We start from the raw sequence: 20,639 nt of genomic DNA, 5'->3' as shown, positions 1-20,639 counted from the left end.
CGTAGAGAGAAGAGACTACGAGGTAGCGCTGCCAAACGTTGGGAGCTGAACACTGCCATGCGACCCACTTTGCGGAGGCGAAATAGCGCACGAGCTGTTCACCGGAGCGAGAGACACTGCCAGCCCTGCCGCGCCGTGGTGGTGGCGTAGGTGCATTTCGATGGTGGCGATGTTCTCCGCCGGCGTCTTGGTGGTGCTCAAGCTCGCGCGCTCGATCCAGCACGCGACTTGCCGCTGCCGCAATCGGTTTGTCTCAGTCCACGTCACGCTCGCCATGCGCTCGAGCCCCGCCTGGACGTTGGAGTGGCTCACTACCGCATCGGTATGCTGGAAGAGCGAGCGCGCGAGCGTTAGCACGGGCGTGCCCGTGTAGAAGTTGTCGACGAGCGTGCCGCCATTGAGTGTGACTGTGAACCTTGCGTGCGTGGTGAGGAGATTGATCGAGGAGCTCGACTCGAAGAGCAGCCAGCCGCAGGCGCTCTCGTTCAGCCTCAGAAGGAGGCGACGCTGCTGGGCCTTCTCCGGACCGTCGATCGCAGGGTGGATCTTGACGACGAGCGGCAGCGTGCGACTGGAGCAGTACGAGCAGGTCTGGTTGAGAAGATCAGGGTATGTGATGTGGCTGAACTTGTTAACCGAGACGTCGTCGAACTTCTGCGTGGGCACGAAGACGTAACGGCTGTTGAAAACATGCGCCGGCACGTCGAGTATCGATTGCTGCGGCCGCTTGCTCGAGTCCAGCTCCAGGTGGCGCTGCACGAGCAAGCGGCAGCGCGAGTCTTCGTACCCACGCTGCACGAGACTGTTGAGCGATCGCACGTAGAACGAGTAGGACGCCACCGCCGGCGTACTGCTCGAGGAAGGCGCGTGCCTCGCTCTCGCCGTTGAAGGCGACGCAGATGGCGCGCGACGTGCCGATGACGGGCACGCTGTTTGGCGTCGTCGACGTCCATGCGCGCGCTCTCGAGCTCGCTGTTGAGGCGGCGCTTCACGCCGGTCGTCTGACCATCGTTGGTCGGTTGCGCGCCGTCGCGGCCGCGCGCCGCGCCCTCGGCAGCGGCAGCGTTGAGCGCCGGCGGCGGCAGGCCGGCCGAAGCGAACGCCATTCAAGTGAAGCGCCGTTCAAGATGAGGTGGTTCGCAGGGAAAGGGCGTAAAGTAAGCGGCAGCAAGATTTTTTTCTTCGCGATGTCCACCCCGTCGCGCCGCTCGCGCCGCTCGCGCCGCCTCGCCGCCGCCTCCGCCACCGCCCCCTCGCCAAGCACGCCGCCGCCCGCCCGCCTCCTCGACCTCCCCAGGGAGCTCCTCGAGCGCGCCCTCTCTCGCTGCGACAGCCCCCTCGACATCGCTCGCGTCGCGGCCGTCTCGCTGCTCTTCCACGCCTCGCTTGCGGTGGAGGCCATCCGCTTGTGGGCGCAAGAGCGTGGCTTCGAGCTGCCGGCGCAGCCGGAGGGCGAGAGCTGCGCCGTGCGGTGGCTGTGCTATGCAGCGTTGCTGTGGGAGTCCAACCCGCCGGCGAGGGCGGCGGTAGGCCAACGGCACAGCGTCTTCATCGACGGCGAGGGGCGGCTCTCGTCGTGCGGCTCTGCGCCATCCTTCTTTCCAGCCCTGCTCGGCCACGGCGAGGGTGTGACGCGGCTCAACATGCCGACCCGCCTCCCTTCTTCCCCGCTGGGCGGCGAGCATGCCGTGAGCGTGTCGGCTGGAATGTACCACAGCCTCGCCCTCACCGCCGACGGCGTCTGGAGCTGGGGCGGTGGAGACTATGGTCAGTTGGGCCACGGCGACCATCAGCACCAGCTGCTGCCGAAGAAGATCGAGGCCTTTGCTGACCAGCGCGTCGTCGCCGTGTCGGCTGGAGGCATGCATAGCCTCGCCATCACCGCCGCCGGCAGCGTCTGGAGCTGGGGCTATGGAGACTTTGGCCGGCTGGGCCACGGCGACGCGCAGCGCCAGCTCCTGCCGAAGAAGATTGAGGCCTTCGCTGGCCAGCGTGTCATCGCTGCGTCTGCTGGAGCCGGGCACAACCTCGCCATCACCGCCGACGGCGGTGTCTGGAGCTGGGGCTATGGAGCCTTTGGCCAGCTGGGCCACGGCGACGAGCAGCACCAGTGGCAGCCGAAGAAGATCGAGGCCTTGGAGGGCCGGCGCGTCGTCGCTGTGTCTGCTGGAGACCACCACAACCTCGCCCTCGCCGCCGACGGCAGCGTCTGGAGCTGGGGCAAAGGAGCCGATGGCCGGTTGGGCCACGGCGACGAGCAGAGCCAGCTGCTGCCGAAGAAGGTCGAGGACTTCGCTGGCCAGCGCGTCTTCGCTGTGTCGGTTGGGCGGTACCACAGCCTCGCCCTCACCGCCGATGGCTCCGTCTGGAGCTGGGGCGGTGGAGCCTCTGGCAAGCTGGGCCACGGCGACCAGCAGGAGCAGCTGCTGCCAAAGAAGGTCGAGGCCTTCACCGGGCAGCGCGTCGTCGCTGTGTCATCGGGAGATCGCCACAGCATCGCCCGCACCGCCGACGGAGCCCTCTTCTCGTGGGGCCAGGGCGAATGCGGCTGCCTAGGCCACGGAGAGGACTTGTCGAACCAGCTGCTGCCGAAGAAGGTCGAGGCGTGTGCGCCGGGGCGTGGTCGGTCTGACTCTGAGCAGGGTCCAGGGAAGGCGGATGTCGCGTGAGAGTGCGTCGAGAAGCGAGGCGCTTGCCCCAGCCACCACGTTGTGTGTGTGGAGAAGTTTGCCTAAACTCAAAAAAAACTGGGCGTAGGCGGACGTAGGCTCTAGCCGCAGCCCCAACTCTTGCCGCTCTTCCGTGTCGGGTTGTGACGAGGGGTGAGGGGACACGGATTGAAGATCCCTCACACCAAGATCGTGCAGGGCGGGGACACATGTCCCTAAATCCCATCTCGTCTCAGAGTTTGCCCGTTTTATTTATTTATTTAGGCTCACGTCCGACACGCGACAGCAGGAAGCGAAAATGGGGTATACAACAAAACGTGCCGCAGGCGCAGACAGGCAGGGAGAACGTGAAGCGGATAAAACTCGCGCCGCAGGCTCAGACAGAGGCACGCGTGGAGAACGGGGGTGCGGTGAGCACCTACAGTCACACAACACACGTACCGTAGCGCCCAGGCGCAGTCTCCGCAGACAGACAGGGAGAATTAAGAGGACAAAACACAAAACTCGCGCCGCAGGCGCAGACAGGCAGGGAGAACGGGGAGCACAAAACGTACCGCAGGCGCAGACAGGCAGGGAGAACGGGGAGCACAAAATCTACAGCAGGCCTGGCGAGGCACTCCCACGCCTCTCGGGGTTCGCCAGCAGCAGGCGCAGACATGCAGGGAGAAGGGGAGGGGACAAAACGCTTGCGCCGCAGGCGCGCAGGCACAGCTTGTCTGGCCAAACGCTTCCAGTGCTAGCTAGTGAACATGCGTGGAGGTGGTGGTGCGAAATGGTGGTGGTCAGACGATCTGGCTCATCTGGGCATGCGGCGCTGCCGACTCTTCGCAGGCTTAGGCAAGGTCCTCGCCACTCGACGGCTCCGTCTTTGAAGAGGAGCCGCGGGGCTGCGTCGTTCGAGCGAGGGCGGTGACGCGGCGAACGCGCGACTGAGCCGTCTGCTTGGTCGCGCCGAGCGCCTGTGCGAGGAGGGCTATCGACACCTGCCGGTGCGGGCCAGCGTGGCAGCCGACGGCGAGGTCATGGTACAGCCCATCGGCGATCAGGTCGCGCGGCGTCACCTCGAAAAAGTGGGCAAAGATGCAGCCGCCGCGGACGGCATCATTCTCGTGCGCCATGACGATCGGCAGCCTGGCCTCGCGCGCGGCGCGCACCTGCTCTGCGAGCGCCTCGGCGCCCTCGCCGGCCCACGTCGCCTTGTTCAGGTAGAGCAGCATGTGGGTCGCCTCGTCGCCGCCGCTGTCGCTCGCGCGAGGCAGCGAGGAGAGGAGCGAGGGAATGGCGTCGGTGACAGAGATGCTGCCAGCCACGGCCACCGCGACTGCATTGGCAAGCACTCGCGCCCCGGCGTTCAAAGTCGAGGCCCAGAGAACCACCGGCTTGGGGAAGGCGAGGTCGTCGGCTCGAAGCTCGCCCGGGACGCACATTGGCAGCTCCTTTTCGCCCTCGTACTTTGGCGTCTTCAGCAGCAGCGCCTCGGCGATGACCTTGAGCGAGACGTGCTGGAAGGCCTCGATTCGATGCCACACCACCATCGGCCAGCCGGCGTCAAAGATGGCGGCCCGCAGCTCCTCGGGGCACTCGGATCGCAGCTCGGCGAGCGTGCCTCCGCCCTTGTCCGGGTCTGCCTCGTGGACGAGCACGAGCGGCTTGCCCATCTCCAGCGCGGCGCGGATCTCTCGCAGGCAGTTTGTCGAGCGTAGGTAGCCCCGCGAGAGGAAGCAGAGCACCACCTGCGAGCGACCAATGTACGCCTCCAGCTCTCCGATGTTTTTGAGGTCGTCGACATCGAGGAAGATCTCGCAGCCGGGCAGGAACTGCAGAAGCTCATTCTTGATTACGGCGACGGCGTCCTACAAGGGAGGAAGGCCAGGTCAGGTCTTCTCCACACACGAAAACTGGCGGGGCAAGGGAGTGCCAAACCTGCCCCGTGCTCCAGACATGGCTGAGGAAGAGGTGCCACTGCTGGCCGTCGGCGAGGGTGATGCCGTCGCGCATCGGCTCGCGTTTCGACGAGGCGAGCCGCATGGTCTTCGCCCTCGTGGCGCTGACCGCCGATACGAGGATGACGGCTAGCGAGATGGCGAGCATGACCGCGGTGAGGACGACGACAAAGGTGGTGGCGCTGCGCGAGGTCTTGTAGCCGACGAGATTGTAGCACATGCCTCCGTACATAGTGCTGTCGCACAGCTGCGGCGGCGGAGGGGGCGGGTGGTGTGAGGTTGCGCGGAGCTGTGAGAGAGGGACAGCGTCGGGCGCGGACCTGGATGACCACTCCTGACGCGAAGCAGCACGTGAGGAGCAGGTTGGCGATGCAGGCCAGGTAGAGGTCGTCGGAGCGCCGGTAGGGACGGGCGAGCGCTAGCAGAGTGAGAAACATGGCCGAGACGATGCCGGCGACCACGGTGCGCAGCAGCTTCCTGGAGCCGTACTCCTGGTCGATGAAGAGCACCATCGAGGTGAGGAAGATCTTGCGGACCAGGTCGAGCACCTCCCAGAAGAGGAAGCCGGCAGAGTAGTCCCGCCAGAGGAAACTCGTCGCGCGGGAGAGCGGCGTAGCGCGCTGCGCAGCCACGGGCTTGCGGACGCGGAGCAGCAGCGCCAAGAAGCCGAGCGGCACGAGGACGGGCCAGAGGGCGAAGAAGGCCCAAAAGTACGGCGCGAGTCCGCTAGTCTTGTCGTCCCACGTCGGGCCGTCGTCGCACGTGAGCGAGGGGTCGGCGAGCAGGTAGCTGATCCGCTGGCCTGTGGCGTCGTCGTAGCCAAAGGACTCGCACAGCCTCGCGCTGAAGATGGAGCGCGAGACGGAGGGAAGCGCGAGGTAGAAGATGAAGATCGCCCAGTAAAGGAGGCGGCCGAGCAGCTGGTGGTCGAATGCCTGCTCGACGTTGGGAACCGCCGCCGCCGCCACAATGGCGAGCGACACGAGGGCGACGGCGACGTACGGCCAGATCCCTGCGACGAGCAGCCGCGTGCTCATGGCTCCGAGGCAGCGGCCGGGGATGGCAACATCGAACAGGTCCAGGCTGAACAGCTTGAGCATGTTGAGCCAGCGCGTAAAGTGCTCGTCAAGGCGGACGCCGTAGACGACGCCGAGGATGCTGCTCACCTGGTAGAAGCTGACGAGGACCTTGAACTTGGGCTGCAGGCCGACCGCGGACTCGATGCGGGTGGCCCGCTGCCGGAGGCGGCGGGAGAGGGGGAGGCGGCGGAGCCCAGCGTAGGCGGCGGCGAGCACAGCGATGACGATGACAAAGAGGAGGAAGACGCTGACGGAGCGAGCCGTCGAGGGGCAGGCGACGCAGCGCCCCGCGGCAGAGCTAAAGTAGTCCGAGTCCGCGACGCAGACCTCGCAGAGCGGGCCGGTGTGGCCGGCGGTGCAGTACGGGTCGTCATCTCCGTCGGTGAGGTGGCGGCGGCGGGAGGGCTGGCCGGAGCCACCAGAGCACGTCTCTGAGTCACAGTGGTGAAGCTCCGAGGTGGCGTTGGAGGCGCGCCAGTAGCCGACGTGCACGCCGAGGGACGCGAGAGCGGTACCGGCGCTACAGTTGGCGTTGGGTGGGCACGGCTTGCAGTGCTCGGTTGGGTTCTGGAAGACGTCATCCGGGAGGGCGCTCGCGTCCTTCAAGTAGAAGTCGTTTTTGCAGATGGAGCAGGTGACATCGCCGCTCTTAGAGCTGAGGGGGTGGGGGCAGGGAGTGCACTGCGAGAGGCCGTCGCTCGCCGCGTAGGTGCCCGCCTCGCACTCCTCGCAAGCGGTAGTGGAGGCTGCGAAGTTGCCTTTCGGGCACAGCTCGCACGTGGACATGTTGGCTGACGAGGCGATGCTGCCTGGAGAGCACACGGCAGGCGCGGCGCCACCTCCTGCGCACGACGAGCCGGCAGGGCAGGCGAGGCACTCGGGGTCGCCGTCGGCGTCCGTCACGTTGGCGGACGTGCCCGCCTCGCACTGCGCGTCCAGCTCGCGCGACGAACCCAACGGGCAATACTTGCCAGACGCGCAGCGGACGCAGGCGGCCTGGCCGGGCTCGCTCTGGTAGTAGCCCTGGGCGCACAGCTCGCACTCACTCTGCCCGGGGCTGGCGCCAAAGCTCCCGGCGCGGCAGCTTTTGCACGTGCCGCTGCTGTTTGCGCCGGTGGTCGGGCTGAAGGTTCCGAGGGGGCACTGCTGACAGGCATCGGACGAGCTGCTGCCCTCCTCCTCATTGTACGTCCCCGCACGGCACGGCGTGAAGCCGCCGCCGCATTCCTCGGTATTATCGCAGAACCCTCCCGCGTCACACCTGTCGCATGAGGTTTGCCCGCGCTCTGGCTGGAATCGGCCGGGGGGGCACTGTTTGCACTCGGTCCGACGCGTCTCGTTTTGGTATCGGCCCGCAGGACACTCGAGCGCTTGAACGGTGCCTATGTGCCGGCAGAAGCTTCCCGCGGGGCAATCCGTACAGCCCGTCGCGTTGAGCTGGTTCGCGAATGTGCCGGCCGGACAGGCGTCACAGCTGTCTGCGCCAGGATTGGACTGGCTGTGCCCCGGAGAGCACGGGATGCACGACTCGGCACTGGCTGCGCCGGTGACGGGCATGTAGAAGCCCGCTGCGCAGGGTGTCGGTGTCACTGTGCCCTCAAGACAATACCTGCCCTGCGGACACGGCCCACCGCACGTGGGGGTGATGTGAGAGGTAGTTGTCCCCACTGATCCCGCCGCGCAGAGGTTGGCGCAGCCCTCAAAGTCGCCCGAGACCTCTCCGACTGTTGACGACCACTGACCGAGGTTGCACTCCCAAGTGATGGCTGAGGGAAAGAAAACGGTGCTCGTGCTGTTTCCCACGAACCGCGTGCTGCTCAACGTCGACACCGCGTCAAAGGTCGGGCCAGACTCGTATGCGATGGCAGCGCCGACGGTGGCGTCGGAAACGGTGGCGTCGTTTCCGACGAAGGCGGCGCCTTGGATGGCAAACGTCGCGGCGCGGACAAAGAGTCCACCGCCCGATGCCGAGGCGCTGGAGGTGGCCGCGCACGCTGTGATCGTGGAGGAAGTCAGGGCGTGATCGCCAGATCGCAACGAGAGCCCACCGCCGCTCGCGCGCTCGTGGCCGACGGCGGCGCAACGAGCGACGGTGACGGATGTCAACTCGACGTGGGGCGGGAGCTGCGGGTCACGCTGCAGGTACAAGTAGGATATTGGCCAAGCGCGCAGCGCACCATCGTAGCCGACAGTGGCGATGCGGCTCCCGTCGGGCGAGTAGGCGACCGAGATGATGATGGGGCTGCTGCGCGCGTTCAGCCTCTGCAGAGGCGGCGAGGACAGGTCCGAGGCGTCCCACACGCGCAGCGCATTGTCGCTGCCGACCGTGGCGATGCGGCTCCCATCGGGCGAGTAGGCGACCGAGGAGATCCGGCTGCTGTGTGCGTTCAGCCTCTGCTGCAGAGGCGGCGAGGACCCGCTGCTGCACACGACTGACGTGCCTATGACGGCGCAGCTGCGCAATGCGAGGTCCGAGGCGACCCACACGCGCAGCGCCTTGTCGTTGCCGACCGTGGCGATGCGGCTTCCGTCGGGTGAGTAGGCGACCGAGGAGATGCTGTCGCTGTGTGCGTTCAGCTTCTCCAGAGGCGGCGAGGACAGGTCCGAGGCGGCCCACACGCGCAGCGCCTTGTCGTTGCCGACCGTGGCGATGCGGCTCCCATCGGGCGAGTAGGCGACCGAGGTGATGCCGCTGCTGTGTGCGTTCAGCTTCTCCAGAGGCGGCGAGGACAGGTCCGAGGCGTCCCACACGCGCAGCGCACTGTCGTAGCCGACCGTGGCGATGCGGCTCCCGTCGGGCGAGTAGGCGACCGAGTAGATGCCGCTGCTGTGTGCGTACAGCCTCTGCAGAGGCGGCGAGGACAGGTCCGAGGCATCCCACACGCGCAGCGCCATGTCGTCGCCGACCGTGGCGATGCGGCTCCCATCAGGCGAGTAGGCGACCGAGAAGATGATGCTGCTGTGTGCGTTCGGCTTCTCCAGAGGCGGCGAGGACAGGTCCGAGGCGTCCCACACGCGCAGCGCCCTGTCGTTGCCGACCGTGGCGATGCGGCTCCCATCGGGCGAGTAGGCGACCGAGGAGATGATGCTGCTGTGTGCGTTCGGCTTCTCCAGAGGCGGCGAGGACAGGTCCGAGGCGTCCCACACGCGCAGCGCATTGTCGTAGCCGACCGTGGCGATGCGGCTCCCGTCGGGCGAGTGGGCGACCGAGGTGATGCTGATGCTGTGTGCGTTCGGCTTCTCCAGAGGCGGCGAGGACAGGTCCGAGGCGACCCACACGCGCAGCGCACTGCCGCCGACCGTGGAGATGCGGCTCCCGTCGGGCGAGTAGGCGACCGAGGCTCGAGCTTGCCCAAGCGAGATGCTGTCGCTGTGTGCATTCAGCTTCTCCAGAGGCGGCGAGGACAGGTCCGAGGCGTCCCACACGCGCAGCGCATTGTCGAAGCCGACCGTGGCGATGCGGCTCCCATCGGGCGAGTAGGCGACCGAGTTGATGCTGATGCTGTGTGCGTTCAGCCTCTGCAGAGGCGGCGAGGACAGGTCCGAGGCGTCCCACACGCGCAGCGCCTTGTCGTTGCCGACCGTGGCGATGCGGCTCCCATCGGGCGAGTAGGCGACCGAGTAGATCCGGCTGCTGTGTGCGTTCAGCCTCTGCAGAGGCGGCGAGGACAGGTCTGAGGCGGCCCACACGCGCAGCGCCTTGTCGTTGCCGACCGTGGCGATGCGGCTCCCATCGGGCGAGTAGGTGACCGAGTAGATGCCGCTGCTGTGTGCGTTCAGCCTCTGCAGAGGCGGCGAGGACAGGTCCGAGGCGTCCCACACGCGCAGCGCCTTGTCGTTGCCGACCGTGGCGATGCGGCTCCCATCGGGCGAGTAGGCGACCGAGATGATGCCGCTGCTGTGTGCGTTCAGCCTCTGCAGAGGCGGCGAGGACAGGTCCGAGGCGTCCCACACGCGCAGCGCCCTGTCGTAGCCGACCGTGGCGATGCGGCTCCCGTCGGGCGAGTGGGCGACCGAGGTGATGCTGCTGCTGTGTGCGTTCAGCTTCTCCAGTACCCTGTCAATCGCCATCTCGTTCGAGGCGTCGATGGCGCCGCCGTACGCCGCGCCGTCGAGCGAGACTACACTCGACCCCTCGATCGACGACTCGGTCGCAATCAAAGTCCCGCCGTGCCGCACCTTGACCGCCCCGCCGCTCGCCTGCGCACCGCCGTTGACGAGGTGCACGCGCTCGAGCTCGAGCGTGCCGCCAAAGGCGACGTCAAAGTGGCGGGAGCAGTTCATGGCGTCGAGGGTTGCGCCGGCGCCCACGCTCCGCAGAGTCATGTGCACGGAGTGCACGCGAAGCTGCGAGCAGACGGCCCATTCGAGGCGGGCTCCCTCTGGCAGCTCGACGACGAGGTCGCCAGGCTTGCCGGTTTGGTTGTTGACCGAGTCGCGGAGCTCGGTGAAAGTGCTCGCGGCGTAGGTAGGCGACAGAGGCGGCGTCGGAGTGAGCGGCGGCAGCTGCGGCGACGCTGGCGGCGCAAGCTGCGAGAAGGAGACGTCGTTCAGCGCCATGTCCGACCTGTAGCCCGACCCCGTCCGGCTGTTGAACCGGTCCTGCGTCGCCGAGGCGGGCAGGGCGACCGCCGCGTCGCGCCTTTCGTCGCCCTGGTCGCCGGTCCTGCTCCAGAGCGTCGACCATCCCGTCTCGTTGTTGTAGGGTAAAAGAGGCGTCGGAGAGAGCGGCGACGCGGCCGCCCTGCCCACGAGCAGCGCCGCGGCGGCCACGCGGAGTTGGGCGGCGGGTGGCTGGAGCGAGGCGACTCGCCCGAGCCGCAAGGCTCCCGCGCCGACGAGGCCCGTCTCGACCAGCCTCCGGGCCTGCCAAGCTGCGTCGGCCGCACACGAGTCGGGCACGATGCTGTTGACGGATAGGAGACCCGACATGGCGCCGCGCCCCCGAGTGTTCAAGGCCTCGTAGGCCACGCCGCACAAGCCGACCATTGCGACAAAGTAGAAGAAGAAGAAGAAGATCTGAGTGCTGCCAGTCAGTGCCACGACCTCGTTCTCCTTGGCGCGCCTCGAGCGCTTCTGGCCGTCGACCTTGTCGGGGCCAGTCTTGCTGGCCGAGGAGCCGCTCCACGACAGCGCCACGACAGAGAAGCCCAGGCACCCCATGAGGGCACCGATGAGGAGGGGAGAGCTGCCGGCCGTGTTCGTCTCGGCCGTGTTGATCTCCGCCTGCGGAAAGGCAAGCGCGTGCGACAGTCCGTCACGCACGCTGGAAGAGGCGCGATGAGTGAAAGCGAGTGGCTTGGCAGGGCACGCAGGGCAGGCCGTGCGGCAGGCAGGCCAGAGGGGTGTGACGGGTTGGCGATACGCGATGCGGCGGCGCGGCAGAGAGCAACGCTGATCGCCTGGTCCACGCTGATCGCCTGGTTCACGCTGATCGCCTGGTCCACGCTGATCGCCTGGTCCGCGCGCTCCATGCCAGGGGCGGCCCAGCAGCCGGGTGGCTCCCCGGACTCGAGCACGAGGGAACCCACAAGGCGGTACCAGGGAGCGCTGCCGGTCGTGTCCATGTCGGGTGCCTCGCTCTCTCCCTGAGAAGGGAGAGGGGGGGGTTCCGTCAGGCGCGCAGGAGGAGGCGCGATGAGTGATAGAAGCGAATGCCGCTCAGAGCAGTCAGGGCAGCGCTCAGAGCAGTCAGGGCAGGGTAGAGCGGCGCATGAGGTGTTCTAGAGGGGCGAAGGGTGGGCGAATACGCAGTGCGGCGACGTGGCGAGTGCACTGCGGGTCGCCGATGCCTGGTCACTCCGCTCGAGCTCGACCTGCTCGACCTCGAGGTCGGCGCGGTCAACGGAGGCGCAGGCGCCCCGCCAGTCGGGAATCTCACTCGAGAAGGAGAAGAGGTCAGTCGACCCACGAGGGGTGGCCACCGCATCGGGCGGTGCCTCGATCTTGTGCTCCTGGCTTGTGGCTCGAGAAGCGTTTGCCGGTCTGTCAATCGCCCGCCGCTCACCGCCAGCGCGGGGAAGAGAGGTGTTGACGAAAGCTGTCGGGCTCGAGATGCTCGACCGGCGTGCGGCAACAGCGGAGACTAGGAAGGCCAGTGTGAAGGCCATTGGCAAACGGTGAGGGCTTTGGGCGTCCTGGATCGCCAACGCGTCCTGGATCGCCAACGTGTTGGATCAAGGCGTCAAGGTGGCAAATCCATCGCACGCTTCGGAGTATACCGACGGAAGCCGAGGCAGAAAGGTTTCTCATTTTTCTCCGCTTTTCTTCACAGGATTTTCCTGTGAAGAGAGACGTAGAGAAACAGATCTTTCAAACTCGGTGTCGAACCACCACCCCGGCTCGCCGGCGTACCCGTTATCATTTCCCCCCTCGGTCCCCTCCCCCGGGTACTCCAACCTCAACCTCCGACGGGGCGGCTCCGGGTTCCCCCAGGTCCGCGCGGGTCCGTACGGTGACCGCCACGCCGGCGGCGGGGGCGGAGGCGGTGGCGGGGGTGGCGGGTACGGCGGCGGTATTGGCGGCCGCAGCGCTTGGTGTGGAGCCTCAGGGGCGGCCCCTCGACCCAGCGGCCGTTCCAGCGGTGGGGGCAGAAAGAAAGAAAGAAAACAGACAGGCCAAGGGAGGGATGGGAGAACGGCACGCCGCCACCACACAGGGATTTTAAGGAGAGGAGTGTGATGCGCTAGCCGTCGAGCGGTGGGGGCGGAGGCGGTGCGCGCAGAAAAAGTGTTTTCTTTCGGCAGGTCTTCCGCCATCAAGACTATCTGATGCAGCAGGGCCTCCCAGAGAGCCTCGCCGCCAGCCTCGTCAGGCTCCGAGCCGTGCGGCAGCGCTCAGCCGAGGTTAACAACTTCAACTCGCGCGTGGATGCGGTTGAGAGCGAAGTCATGCAGGAGGTGACCCGTTTGCAAGACGAGCTGCGCCGGCAGCAAGAGCAAGGCCGAACGCTGGCACAGCTCAGCTTCAGGCCCGACGTCAAGCTGCTCTCTCTCGATGGCAATACTGCCGTTCCTGCGCTGCGGCACGTGCTCACAAGCAACTCGCGCGTCCTGGAGCGCATGTTCGCCGCGCACACTGCCGAGGCTCAGAGTGGCACCATCAAGACGGAGGCGACGCTCTCTGTCCTCGAGCACGTCATGAAGTCGCTACACTGCGCGGCCTGCGCAGACGACGAGGCGGATGCGGTCGTCCTGCTCGGCGCCTGCGAGCTCGCGGCTCGGTGGGAGCTCGGCGCAGTGTTTCGCTCCACAGCGTTTGCCCTGCGAAACAAGTTGGACGCACGCTCGGCGGCGCTGGTCCTCGCCGCCGCCGACAAGCACGTCGAGGCTGACGCCGCGAGCGCAGGCTGGCAGAAGCTGCGCGAGGATGCCGCGGCGGCGCTTGCACGCCTCATGCCGATGGGCGCGCTGCAGCCCGCCTTCAAGACGCTGGGCCTCAGCTCCATCCTCGAGGTTGTCAGCCACGTCAAGGAGGACACGGTGACCGTGCCGGACCTCGCCATTGACATCACGTCGCCCGGCTACACCGGCAGCCAAATCGATTTCTTCGGCCCGCTGAGCAAAGACCTCGTTTGGCGGCCTCGCGACCGAGATGGAGTCAAGTTTGACGAGCATTGGCTGGGCGCCCAGAAGCGCGACGACAGTTCTCTCACCCTCTACATGAAGAACGTGGGGCACGTCGCGGGCAAGCAGGTGGAGTTCGCCATCAAAGCCAACAACAAGGAGTGGAGGGGCGACAACGATGCCGGGATGTCTACGTTGCCGGCGGGGCAGGGCTTCGGCTGGCATGACTTCCTCTCACCCCAGGAGATCCCGACCGCCGCCGTAGAGGGCAAGATCACCGTTCGCGGCACGGTGACCGTCCCCGCACGGCAGCGCAAGGCCGACGTCCTCAACATGTGGCTCCTCGCCACCGAGAGCGTCAACGAGCCCCTTTCCCCCGCCGAGCTGCTCCTCTGCTTGCGCGCGCACGCGTGCGACTTTAACGCCGCGGCCGCCGACACGAGCGCGCTCAAGGAGCAGCTCAGCGAGCGGGGGCTGGACACGTCGGGCGGCGTCAACACTCTGCGGACGCGGCTTCGGGACGCCATGCACGCGGCGCTGCCCGTGGCATCCCCGCCATCGCGGCTCCGCCATCTCGGCTCCGCGTGCCACGCGCTCGCCGAGCTGACGGCAGTGTTCCTCCCTAAGGCCGTCGCGGACGGCAGCCTGTTTGAGCTCGACGCAGCGTCCTTCTCGATGGTGCTCGCGCAGGACAAGCTCGTCGTGGCCAGTGAGAGCGCCGTCCTCGAGCACGCCCTGCGCTGGGCGTCGCGTGCGGGCCGCACGGAGGAAGTAGTGAGCCGCGTGATGCCGCTCGTGCGCTTCCCGCTCGTCTCACTGCTTCGCCCCTCCGCCGCGCTCAAGAGGCTGCAGCAGGGCAACGCGGTGGTGGCCCAGCTGATCAAGGAGGCGCTCGCGCTGCAGGTCAAGCCTGCGTCGGCGGTGACGACTTTCGTGCCCACCAGGCACCGCCTGATCGAGGGCGTGCTGCCCGACGACACCGACGACGTGCCGCGCGCCAAGCGCCGCAAGTACTGCAAGGACGACAAAGTGGCGGCGGTGGACCCCGCCGAGGCGATCTTCGCCACTGCCTTTTGAGAGAGGCAAGGTGGCGGCGGTATTGTACCATCATGTACCACAGATATATAGACGGAGGTACGCGGTCGGAGATCCTTCTACTCTGTCTATCTACTGTCTTGTACGTATAAAAAAAGAAAGAAAGAAAACAGACAACCCAAGGGAGGGATGGGAGGACGGCACGCCGCCACCACACAGGGATTTTAAGGAGAGGAGCGTGTGGTGTTAGCCCTCGCCCACCCTAAGCCTTACCCTTCAGGGGTCATGCAAAATAAATCTGAGAAATATTCGCGGGCGTATCTAGATACAAGTCCGCGCACAAAATCCGTCAGCAGTGCTCCTCCGGGAATGTACGTAAGAGCTACATACACTGAAAATGATTTTCGGCCGGCCGCAGGTCGGGTTGGACGCGGCTGTTTCGGCCGGCGGTCGGGGTCGAGTATCGCGCACTGCTATTGGAGACTGAATGAACACACATGGCACTTTTGACACGACGCACGACGAAACGACAGTCCGACACAGATCACAGATCACAGTGTGTGGGCATGCGGACCGGACTCGACCCGGCGCAGCTCACATCGCAAGAGTGGCACGTCGCCACAGGCGTCCACGGGATTCGGCGCCTCATCACTGGACGGGCCGGCCCGCCTTGAGCAGCTCGTTGGTCTCTCGCTGCGCGGCGAGGAGGTCCTTGAGCAGAGACGTCTGCTCCTCGAGCAGCGGCGCGAGCACCTTGGTGCCGTCCGAGGGGACCGACGACAGTGGGAAGCGGCTCGGCGGCGCGTCACCGCCACGATGCATCGATACGGCCATCGGGGCGACGGTGCCGTCGACACCGTCCACCGGCTCGCCGCGCTTCATCGCCCAGACATCGCTCTTGAAGAGGTCGGGGTCCTTGAGCCCGCGCAGCGTCAACTCGTGCTTCTCCACGGCTGGCCCATCGCTTGACGAGGCTACGAAACCCGACGAGGCCGTGTCGACGTGAACGACCTTGAACGTGCGCGGCACCAAGTAGCAGCACGCGCCCACCGAGCCTGCCGGCTCCTCGATGTCGCAGTCGGTCATCTTGTCGAATGGAATTGTCTTCGAGGTGCGGCCCCTCTCCTGGCAGTCGAGACGGCATGCGGCGTGGTGGCGGTCCACGACGTACTTGATGCCATCGCGTGTGATGGCGAGATGCGTGGCGTTGGTCGCATCACGGACGTTTGGAACGGTGAGGCATGAGTACGTTGCGCATCCGAGCAGCGCGAACGGTAGCGTGGGTGGGAAGAACGCCATGCCGACGAAGTTGGACCATGCGACCTCTGTATCGAAGGCGGCAACCGCGTCGTAATCGATCTCGTACGTCTTGAGCACGTCTTGGCCGTCGAAGAAGTGGTCCTTGAAGTCGGTCGCGGGGCCCGCGATGTGCCGGCCCTCGGCGAGGAGCGGCGAAGAGCCTGTGTTTTCCATCGGGGCGTCCGACGTGAGTGATCGACAATCCACTATTGGCCGCCGCGCGCGCCGACGAGACGCCGAACGAACGGATCGCGGGGACAGTGGCAGAACGGGCCGATGAACAAGAAAAAGAGTCGCAACACCAATCCGGACACAAGGTATGTCGCCGCGCCGAAGAAATTCTTGCAGATTTTCTTCTTGATTTCCTCAAAAATCCATCCTGAAACTTCGCCGAAAAGACGGAAGAGAGCGAATCATTCTGTGAATTTTCTCCTTGACGTTCCTCTGCGCTCTGGCCCGCCGCGCTCTCCCTGTCCTAGCGGCCGTGACTCATCTGCTTCGGGCAGCATCGGTGTTCTTTGAGCTCTTTCTGAGCCGATGGTGCTTCCACTGGTTGCACCACGCCCTGTCTGCACCGTGCCGATGAGCCGCGCTGCCCTGGCGGTGCACGAGGCCGCCTGCCAGATGATCGACGAGCACCGGCGCGCGTGGGAGGGAGCCATTGCGTCCGCTGCGCGGAGCCAGTCTACGCGATGGAGCGGCAGCTCGCGAGGACGCACCGCGGCGACAACCTCATCTTTCACAAGGCCTGCTTTCGGTGCGAGGACTGCGGCACGCTGCTGCGGCCAGACAGCTGGGAGGTGCACGGGGACGCGGCGGCGCTCGATGCTGGACGCGGCGCCCTGTTGTGACGAGTCCACTTCGCGGCGCGCGTGCAGGCCGAGGGAGGGAACTCTTCATAGAGGAACGATCTCGGTGGCGCTCTGACAGCGCCAACAGCATCTAGAGCCCTGTCCCCTGGGTGGGAAAGCATCGGCGCGCGGCTCTCTTGTCGGTGCGCGCTTGCTATATTTTTGTCGGTGCTCGTCTTGTCGGTGCAGACAGGGCCCGGCACGGTGCAGACGCGCGCGCGAGACGTGCAGACAGGGTTGCCAGGTGAGAGCGAATGGCGCGGTTCACACCTCGCACAACAGAGAGAGAGATGCGCTCTGCATGGTGGGACATAAAAGAGAGCGAGTACTTGGGCGAGTAGGCCGTGCGGTCAACGCTGCCGCGCGCGACTTTGCGCGCGAGGCGGCGCAGCTTGAGAACGGCGGTGGGCGAGAAGCCGCCGCCGAACGTCTCGTGGAGCAGCAGGTTGAAGTTGCCTTGCGCTTGACAAAAACGAAAAAGATCGCGTCGAGCGTCGTGGTAGAAACCGCGATGCGCCTTGACGTGGCCGTCCGCCAGCTTGGCGCGCCGGGAGGTGTTAAAGCCGTAATGACATCACTCCAAGTGCTCCAAGAGCGGCATCAGAAAGCAGTGTTTGTTTGGAGTGACTTAACACAGGCTGGTTTGTTTGGAGTCACTTAACACAGGGGTCAGAGAGGGGGGTCGATTAGAGGGCGGGCCTCATGTGCGGGTCATGGTTTGTGCAACACGTTTACTACGCATGCTCTACCCCAGTGCAACCCAGGGAGCTCACGGACGGACCTGCAAGCAGTCCGATCCAGTTAGTACTAAACAACAGGAGAGGCCGCCGCGGCGGTGCCAAGGTGAGAGCAGGGCCACTACAGTGCTCCCCTACTCCGTCTCGCGCGTGATCGCGAAGCGCAGCACGCACGTGACAAAGTCGCGCGCCGCGATGCCGTTCGTGTTTCCTGCCGAGTCGAGATGGTGCCGCTCGTGGATCTCGTAGAGCGAGACGACGAGGAGCGCCGCCCGCGCGCGGGCCGCCGCGGGGAAGAGCGAGTGGCTTGCCGGCGACCACGGCGCCGCCGCCCGCCGGATCAGCGCCGCCACCTCGCCCGCGCCGCCCGCGGCGCGCTGCAGCGGCGTCGGCTCGCCCTCGTGCAGGCTTGCGCCGCTGCGCAGCAGGGAGAGAGCGCGGGCGGCGGTGAGGGTCTCAAGGTGCGCGAGCGGCGTCCAGCCGCGGCTGGCGACCAGCCAGGCGGCGAGGTCGGCGTGGCCGTCGCGGTTCGCGACCTCCTCGGGCGTGCCGAAGGGCGGCACCGCGGCGCGGGAGGCGCCGTAGGAGGAGAGGAGCTTGGCGACCTCGAGGTGGCCCTGGTGGCACGCGATGAGCAGCGGCGTGACGCCTTGCTCATCGGCCTGGTCGATCGCCGCGCCAGCCTCGAGGAGCAGCCCCGCATCGAGGACGGGCTCTCAGCTCTCATGAAGGGCGGCGGGCCGTGTCCGGAGAAGGTGCCGGCCGCGGGCAGGAGCCCTCGCCCCTCCCTCCCCCCACCCCCCCCTTTCCCCCCTCCAGATCGTCTTCCCCCCTCCGCCCGCCCGCCTTCCCGCCTGCCTCCACCCTTCTCCTCGCCCTCGCGCAGGCCCGCGTCGCCATCTCCGGCATGCCGGCAGCCCACTTCACCATCGCCTCCTCGGTCGCTGCCGCTTCCCTCGCAGTACGAGGTCGGCGTACCGACTGCGCGTACCTGCTCGAAGGCCTACAACCGCACCGCGGCGGCTTGTCGCAGGCGACCACCGAGTGCTACACGGACATCGCGGACGAGAGTGCGGTGCGCCGCTGCGTTACCGCCCCGTGGGTGCCTCCCATTCAAGCACTTGAATGACGCACCGGCTCCCCGGCGGCACAGGGCGTTCGCGCGGTCACGGGCGATCTCGAGGTGGCCGTTCTGGCACGCCATGTACAGTGGCGTGGTGCCGTTGTTCACGGCTTGGTTCACCGCCGCGCTGGCCTCGAGGAGTAGCTGCGCGCACTCGAGGTGGCCGTTCTGGCACGCGATGTACAGCGGCGTGTCGCCGTCCTCACCGGCTTGGTTGACCGCCGCGCTGGCCTCGAGGAGCAGCCGAACGCACTCGACCTTGTCCTCTTGGCACGCGATAAACAGAGGCGTGACGCCGTCCTCCGCGGCCTGGCTGACCGAAGCGCCGGCGTCGCGCAGCAGCCGGGCGCACTCGAGCTGGCCCTCCTGGCACGCGATGAGCAGCGGCGTGGCGCCGTCGTTGCGGGCTTGGCTTACCGCCGCGCCCGCCTCGAGGAGCAGTCGGGCGACGTCGAGGCGGCCCTTCTCGCACGCGATGTACAGCGGCGTGGCGCCGTCCTCACCGGCTTGGTTGACCGCCGCGCTGGCCTCGAGGAGAAGGTGGGCGCACTCGAGGCCGTTGTTCTGGCACGCGATGAACAGCGGCGTGGCGCCGTCCTCACCGGCTTGGTCGACCGCCGCGCCAGCCTCGAGAAGCAGCGCGGCGATCTCGGGGCAGTCCTCCTGGCACGCGATGAACAGCGCGGCGCGGCCGGTGCCATTCGTCGCCCCGACGCTCGCGCCGGCTTCGAGCAGCAGCCGCGCCGCCTCGGCTTGACCGTGCCGAGCGGCCCAGGTGAGCAGCGTGTCTTGGTTCTCGGTGTCGAGCCGCGCGTCGAGCCTGCCGCACGTCCGCCGCCCGATGAGAATTCGACGCCACGACGGGCGCGGGGTCGGCCGTCCGCGGTCCGCTCCGGGGCGGGGACCGGGGCCACCGCCGGCGGATCTCGCTCCAAATCTCGCTCCAAATCTCGCTCCATCTCGCTCCATCTCGCCCCATCTCGCCCCATCTCGCCCCATCTCGCCCCATCTCGCCCCATCTCGCTTGCTGGCGGTAATGTGTTCGCTCACGTCGGGCACAGTTGTACTTTTAGCTTACTGGGAGAGAAGGGACCAAGGGAGAGGGCCGGTGCTGTCGGGTGCTGTCGGTCGGGTGTTAGGTCTATTGTCGGGTGGTGAGCTGTCAGGGTGCTGTCTGCTGTCTGACACACACCAGCCACGTTTGTAATACCATAGAAGACCGCAGCCTATGTGTACCGTGTGCCTGTGCGGCTCTCGAGCCTCCCGACGGTCGACGTACAGATGTGCGCCTTTCGTGCTTCCAGCTGGCGAGGCAGGCCGAGGGCCGATCCAAGTGCCAACCAAGACGCAAGAGGCCGAGGAGCATGCAGGAGCCTGGACCCAGGGACTTGCAACTTAGTTACTTTGACCCATCTCGGTTCTCGCCCACGGCCACGCACCACGCAGCCCCAAGGCCCGCGGCCGCGCGCGCGCCGCCGCCGGGGGGCCGGGACACTCTCGCCTCTCGCGCCGTCGCGAGCGGGCCGGGGGCGGGCTTTTCAGAATCAGATTCCAGTTCGGGATCATCTAGACGACATTGCGAGATCTGCGCTCGGTGTCACGACTCGAGACAGCGTTGGATGTACACGCATATACGAACAGAGCTCTTTCCTCTCGCGGGCGCCTCGCGCCAGGCACCAGGTGACCAGGAGCAGCGAGGGCAGAGGGTGTCGCTCGAGTGCGCGAGCGATCACGGGCGCGAGGGCGGGCGGCAGAGGCCAGAGCTCCTCTCCGGGCGGCGTGCAGCTAGTCCCGAGCCCCAGCGCCGTAAGGCTCCCCCCCCCCCCCCCCCTCCATGCATGCAGCCCGGCTCGCTGTGGGTTTCGGACCGGGGTGGGCCGGGGATCCCCTACCCCCGAGGGTGGGCGAGCCCCTGGCCTCAGTCGTCGCCGGCGGCGCCGCTCGGGTCGTAAGCCTCGACTCGGTCGTCGGCCTGCATCGTCTGGAAGCCCTCGAAGGCCATGCCGCACTCGGAGCCGGCGTCGATCTGCTCGACCTCGTCTTTGATGTAGCGCAGCGCGAGCAGCTTGCCCTCGTACACGACCGCGTTGCCGCGGAGGATGCGGATGTTGCTGCCCGCGCGCACGGTGCCGTCGAGCACCTCGCGGGACGAGGCGAGAGAGGAGGTGAGGTGGAAGGAGGTGAGGTGGAAGGAGGCCAGTCGGGGGCGGGTGCTTTCGTGATTCGTTTTGTCTCCCGCGCCTTGCAAAGAGAGAGACACACAGATAGTCATATACATATAGATATAGACAGAGATATAGAGAGAGAGAGAGACATATAGAGATAGACAGGGAGAGGT

General features: G+C 66.5%; 6 protein-coding genes across 6 annotated transcripts in view; 2 read left to right on the top strand and 4 right to left on the bottom strand.

The window, feature by feature from the left end:
* Positions 1-15: 15 nt before the first annotated feature.
* On the bottom strand, positions 16-1,106 carry EMIHUDRAFT_220341 (hypothetical protein; the record flags this gene model as incomplete). Its single annotated transcript, XM_005757573.1, has 2 exons — positions 16-850; positions 1,102-1,106. The coding sequence occupies 2 exons, from the start codon at positions 1,104-1,106 to the stop codon at positions 16-18; spliced, it is 840 nt and encodes a 279-aa protein (XP_005757630.1).
* Positions 1,107-3,046: 1,940 nt separating this feature from the next.
* Positions 3,047-3,897, bottom strand: EMIHUDRAFT_360024 (hypothetical protein). The gene has a single exon (XM_005757572.1). The coding sequence runs from the start codon at positions 3,884-3,886 to the stop codon at positions 3,503-3,505; it is 384 nt and encodes a 127-aa protein (XP_005757629.1). The 5' UTR covers positions 3,887-3,897; the 3' UTR covers positions 3,047-3,502.
* A 5,854-nt stretch (positions 3,898-9,751) lies between these two features.
* EMIHUDRAFT_220339 (hypothetical protein) lies at positions 9,752-11,801 on the bottom strand (the record flags this gene model as incomplete). Its single annotated transcript, XM_005757571.1, has 6 exons — positions 9,752-9,762; positions 9,900-10,134; positions 10,237-10,917; positions 11,085-11,279; positions 11,508-11,676; positions 11,755-11,801. The coding sequence occupies 6 exons, from the start codon at positions 11,799-11,801 to the stop codon at positions 9,752-9,754; spliced, it is 1,338 nt and encodes a 445-aa protein (XP_005757628.1).
* A 660-nt stretch (positions 11,802-12,461) lies between these two features.
* Positions 12,462-13,219, top strand: EMIHUDRAFT_360023 (Hypothetical protein; the record flags this gene model as incomplete). Its single annotated transcript, XM_005757570.1, has 2 exons — positions 12,462-12,524; positions 12,546-13,219. Coding segments are annotated over 2 exons (352 nt in total), but the record flags the coding sequence as incomplete, so codon positions are not given.
* Positions 13,220-16,127: 2,908 nt separating this feature from the next.
* Positions 16,128-16,441, top strand: EMIHUDRAFT_220336 (hypothetical protein; the record flags this gene model as incomplete). The annotated part of the gene is made up of 2 exons (XM_005757569.1): positions 16,128-16,193; positions 16,271-16,441. The coding sequence occupies 2 exons, from the start codon at positions 16,128-16,130 to the stop codon at positions 16,439-16,441; spliced, it is 237 nt and encodes a 78-aa protein (XP_005757626.1).
* A 3,395-nt stretch (positions 16,442-19,836) lies between these two features.
* EIF2 (translation initiation factor IF-2) overlaps positions 19,837-20,639 on the bottom strand; it is a 5,037-nt gene continuing 4,234 nt past the window's right edge. The window contains exon 11 of the mRNA XM_005757568.1: positions 19,837-20,441. Within this exon, the coding sequence (XP_005757625.1) occupies positions 20,220-20,441 (222 nt within the window). The 3' untranslated portion in view covers positions 19,837-20,219. The remainder of the gene's footprint in view (positions 20,442-20,639) is intronic.

Source organism: Emiliania huxleyi (assembly GCF_000372725.1).
Source record: "Emiliania huxleyi CCMP1516 unplaced genomic scaffold EMIHUscaffold_90, whole genome shotgun sequence".
Classification (NCBI taxonomy): Eukaryota; Haptophyta; order Isochrysidales; family Noelaerhabdaceae; genus Emiliania; species Emiliania huxleyi.
Note: the sequence above shows the minus strand (reverse complement) of the source record. Positions and strands in the feature narration are given on the sequence as shown.

Excerpts from the sequence above, each read along its gene's own strand:
- EMIHUDRAFT_360024 (XM_005757572.1), bottom strand. The coding sequence starts at position 3,886 with ATGCTGCTCTACCTGAACAAGGCGACGTGGGCCGGCGAGGGCGCCGAG.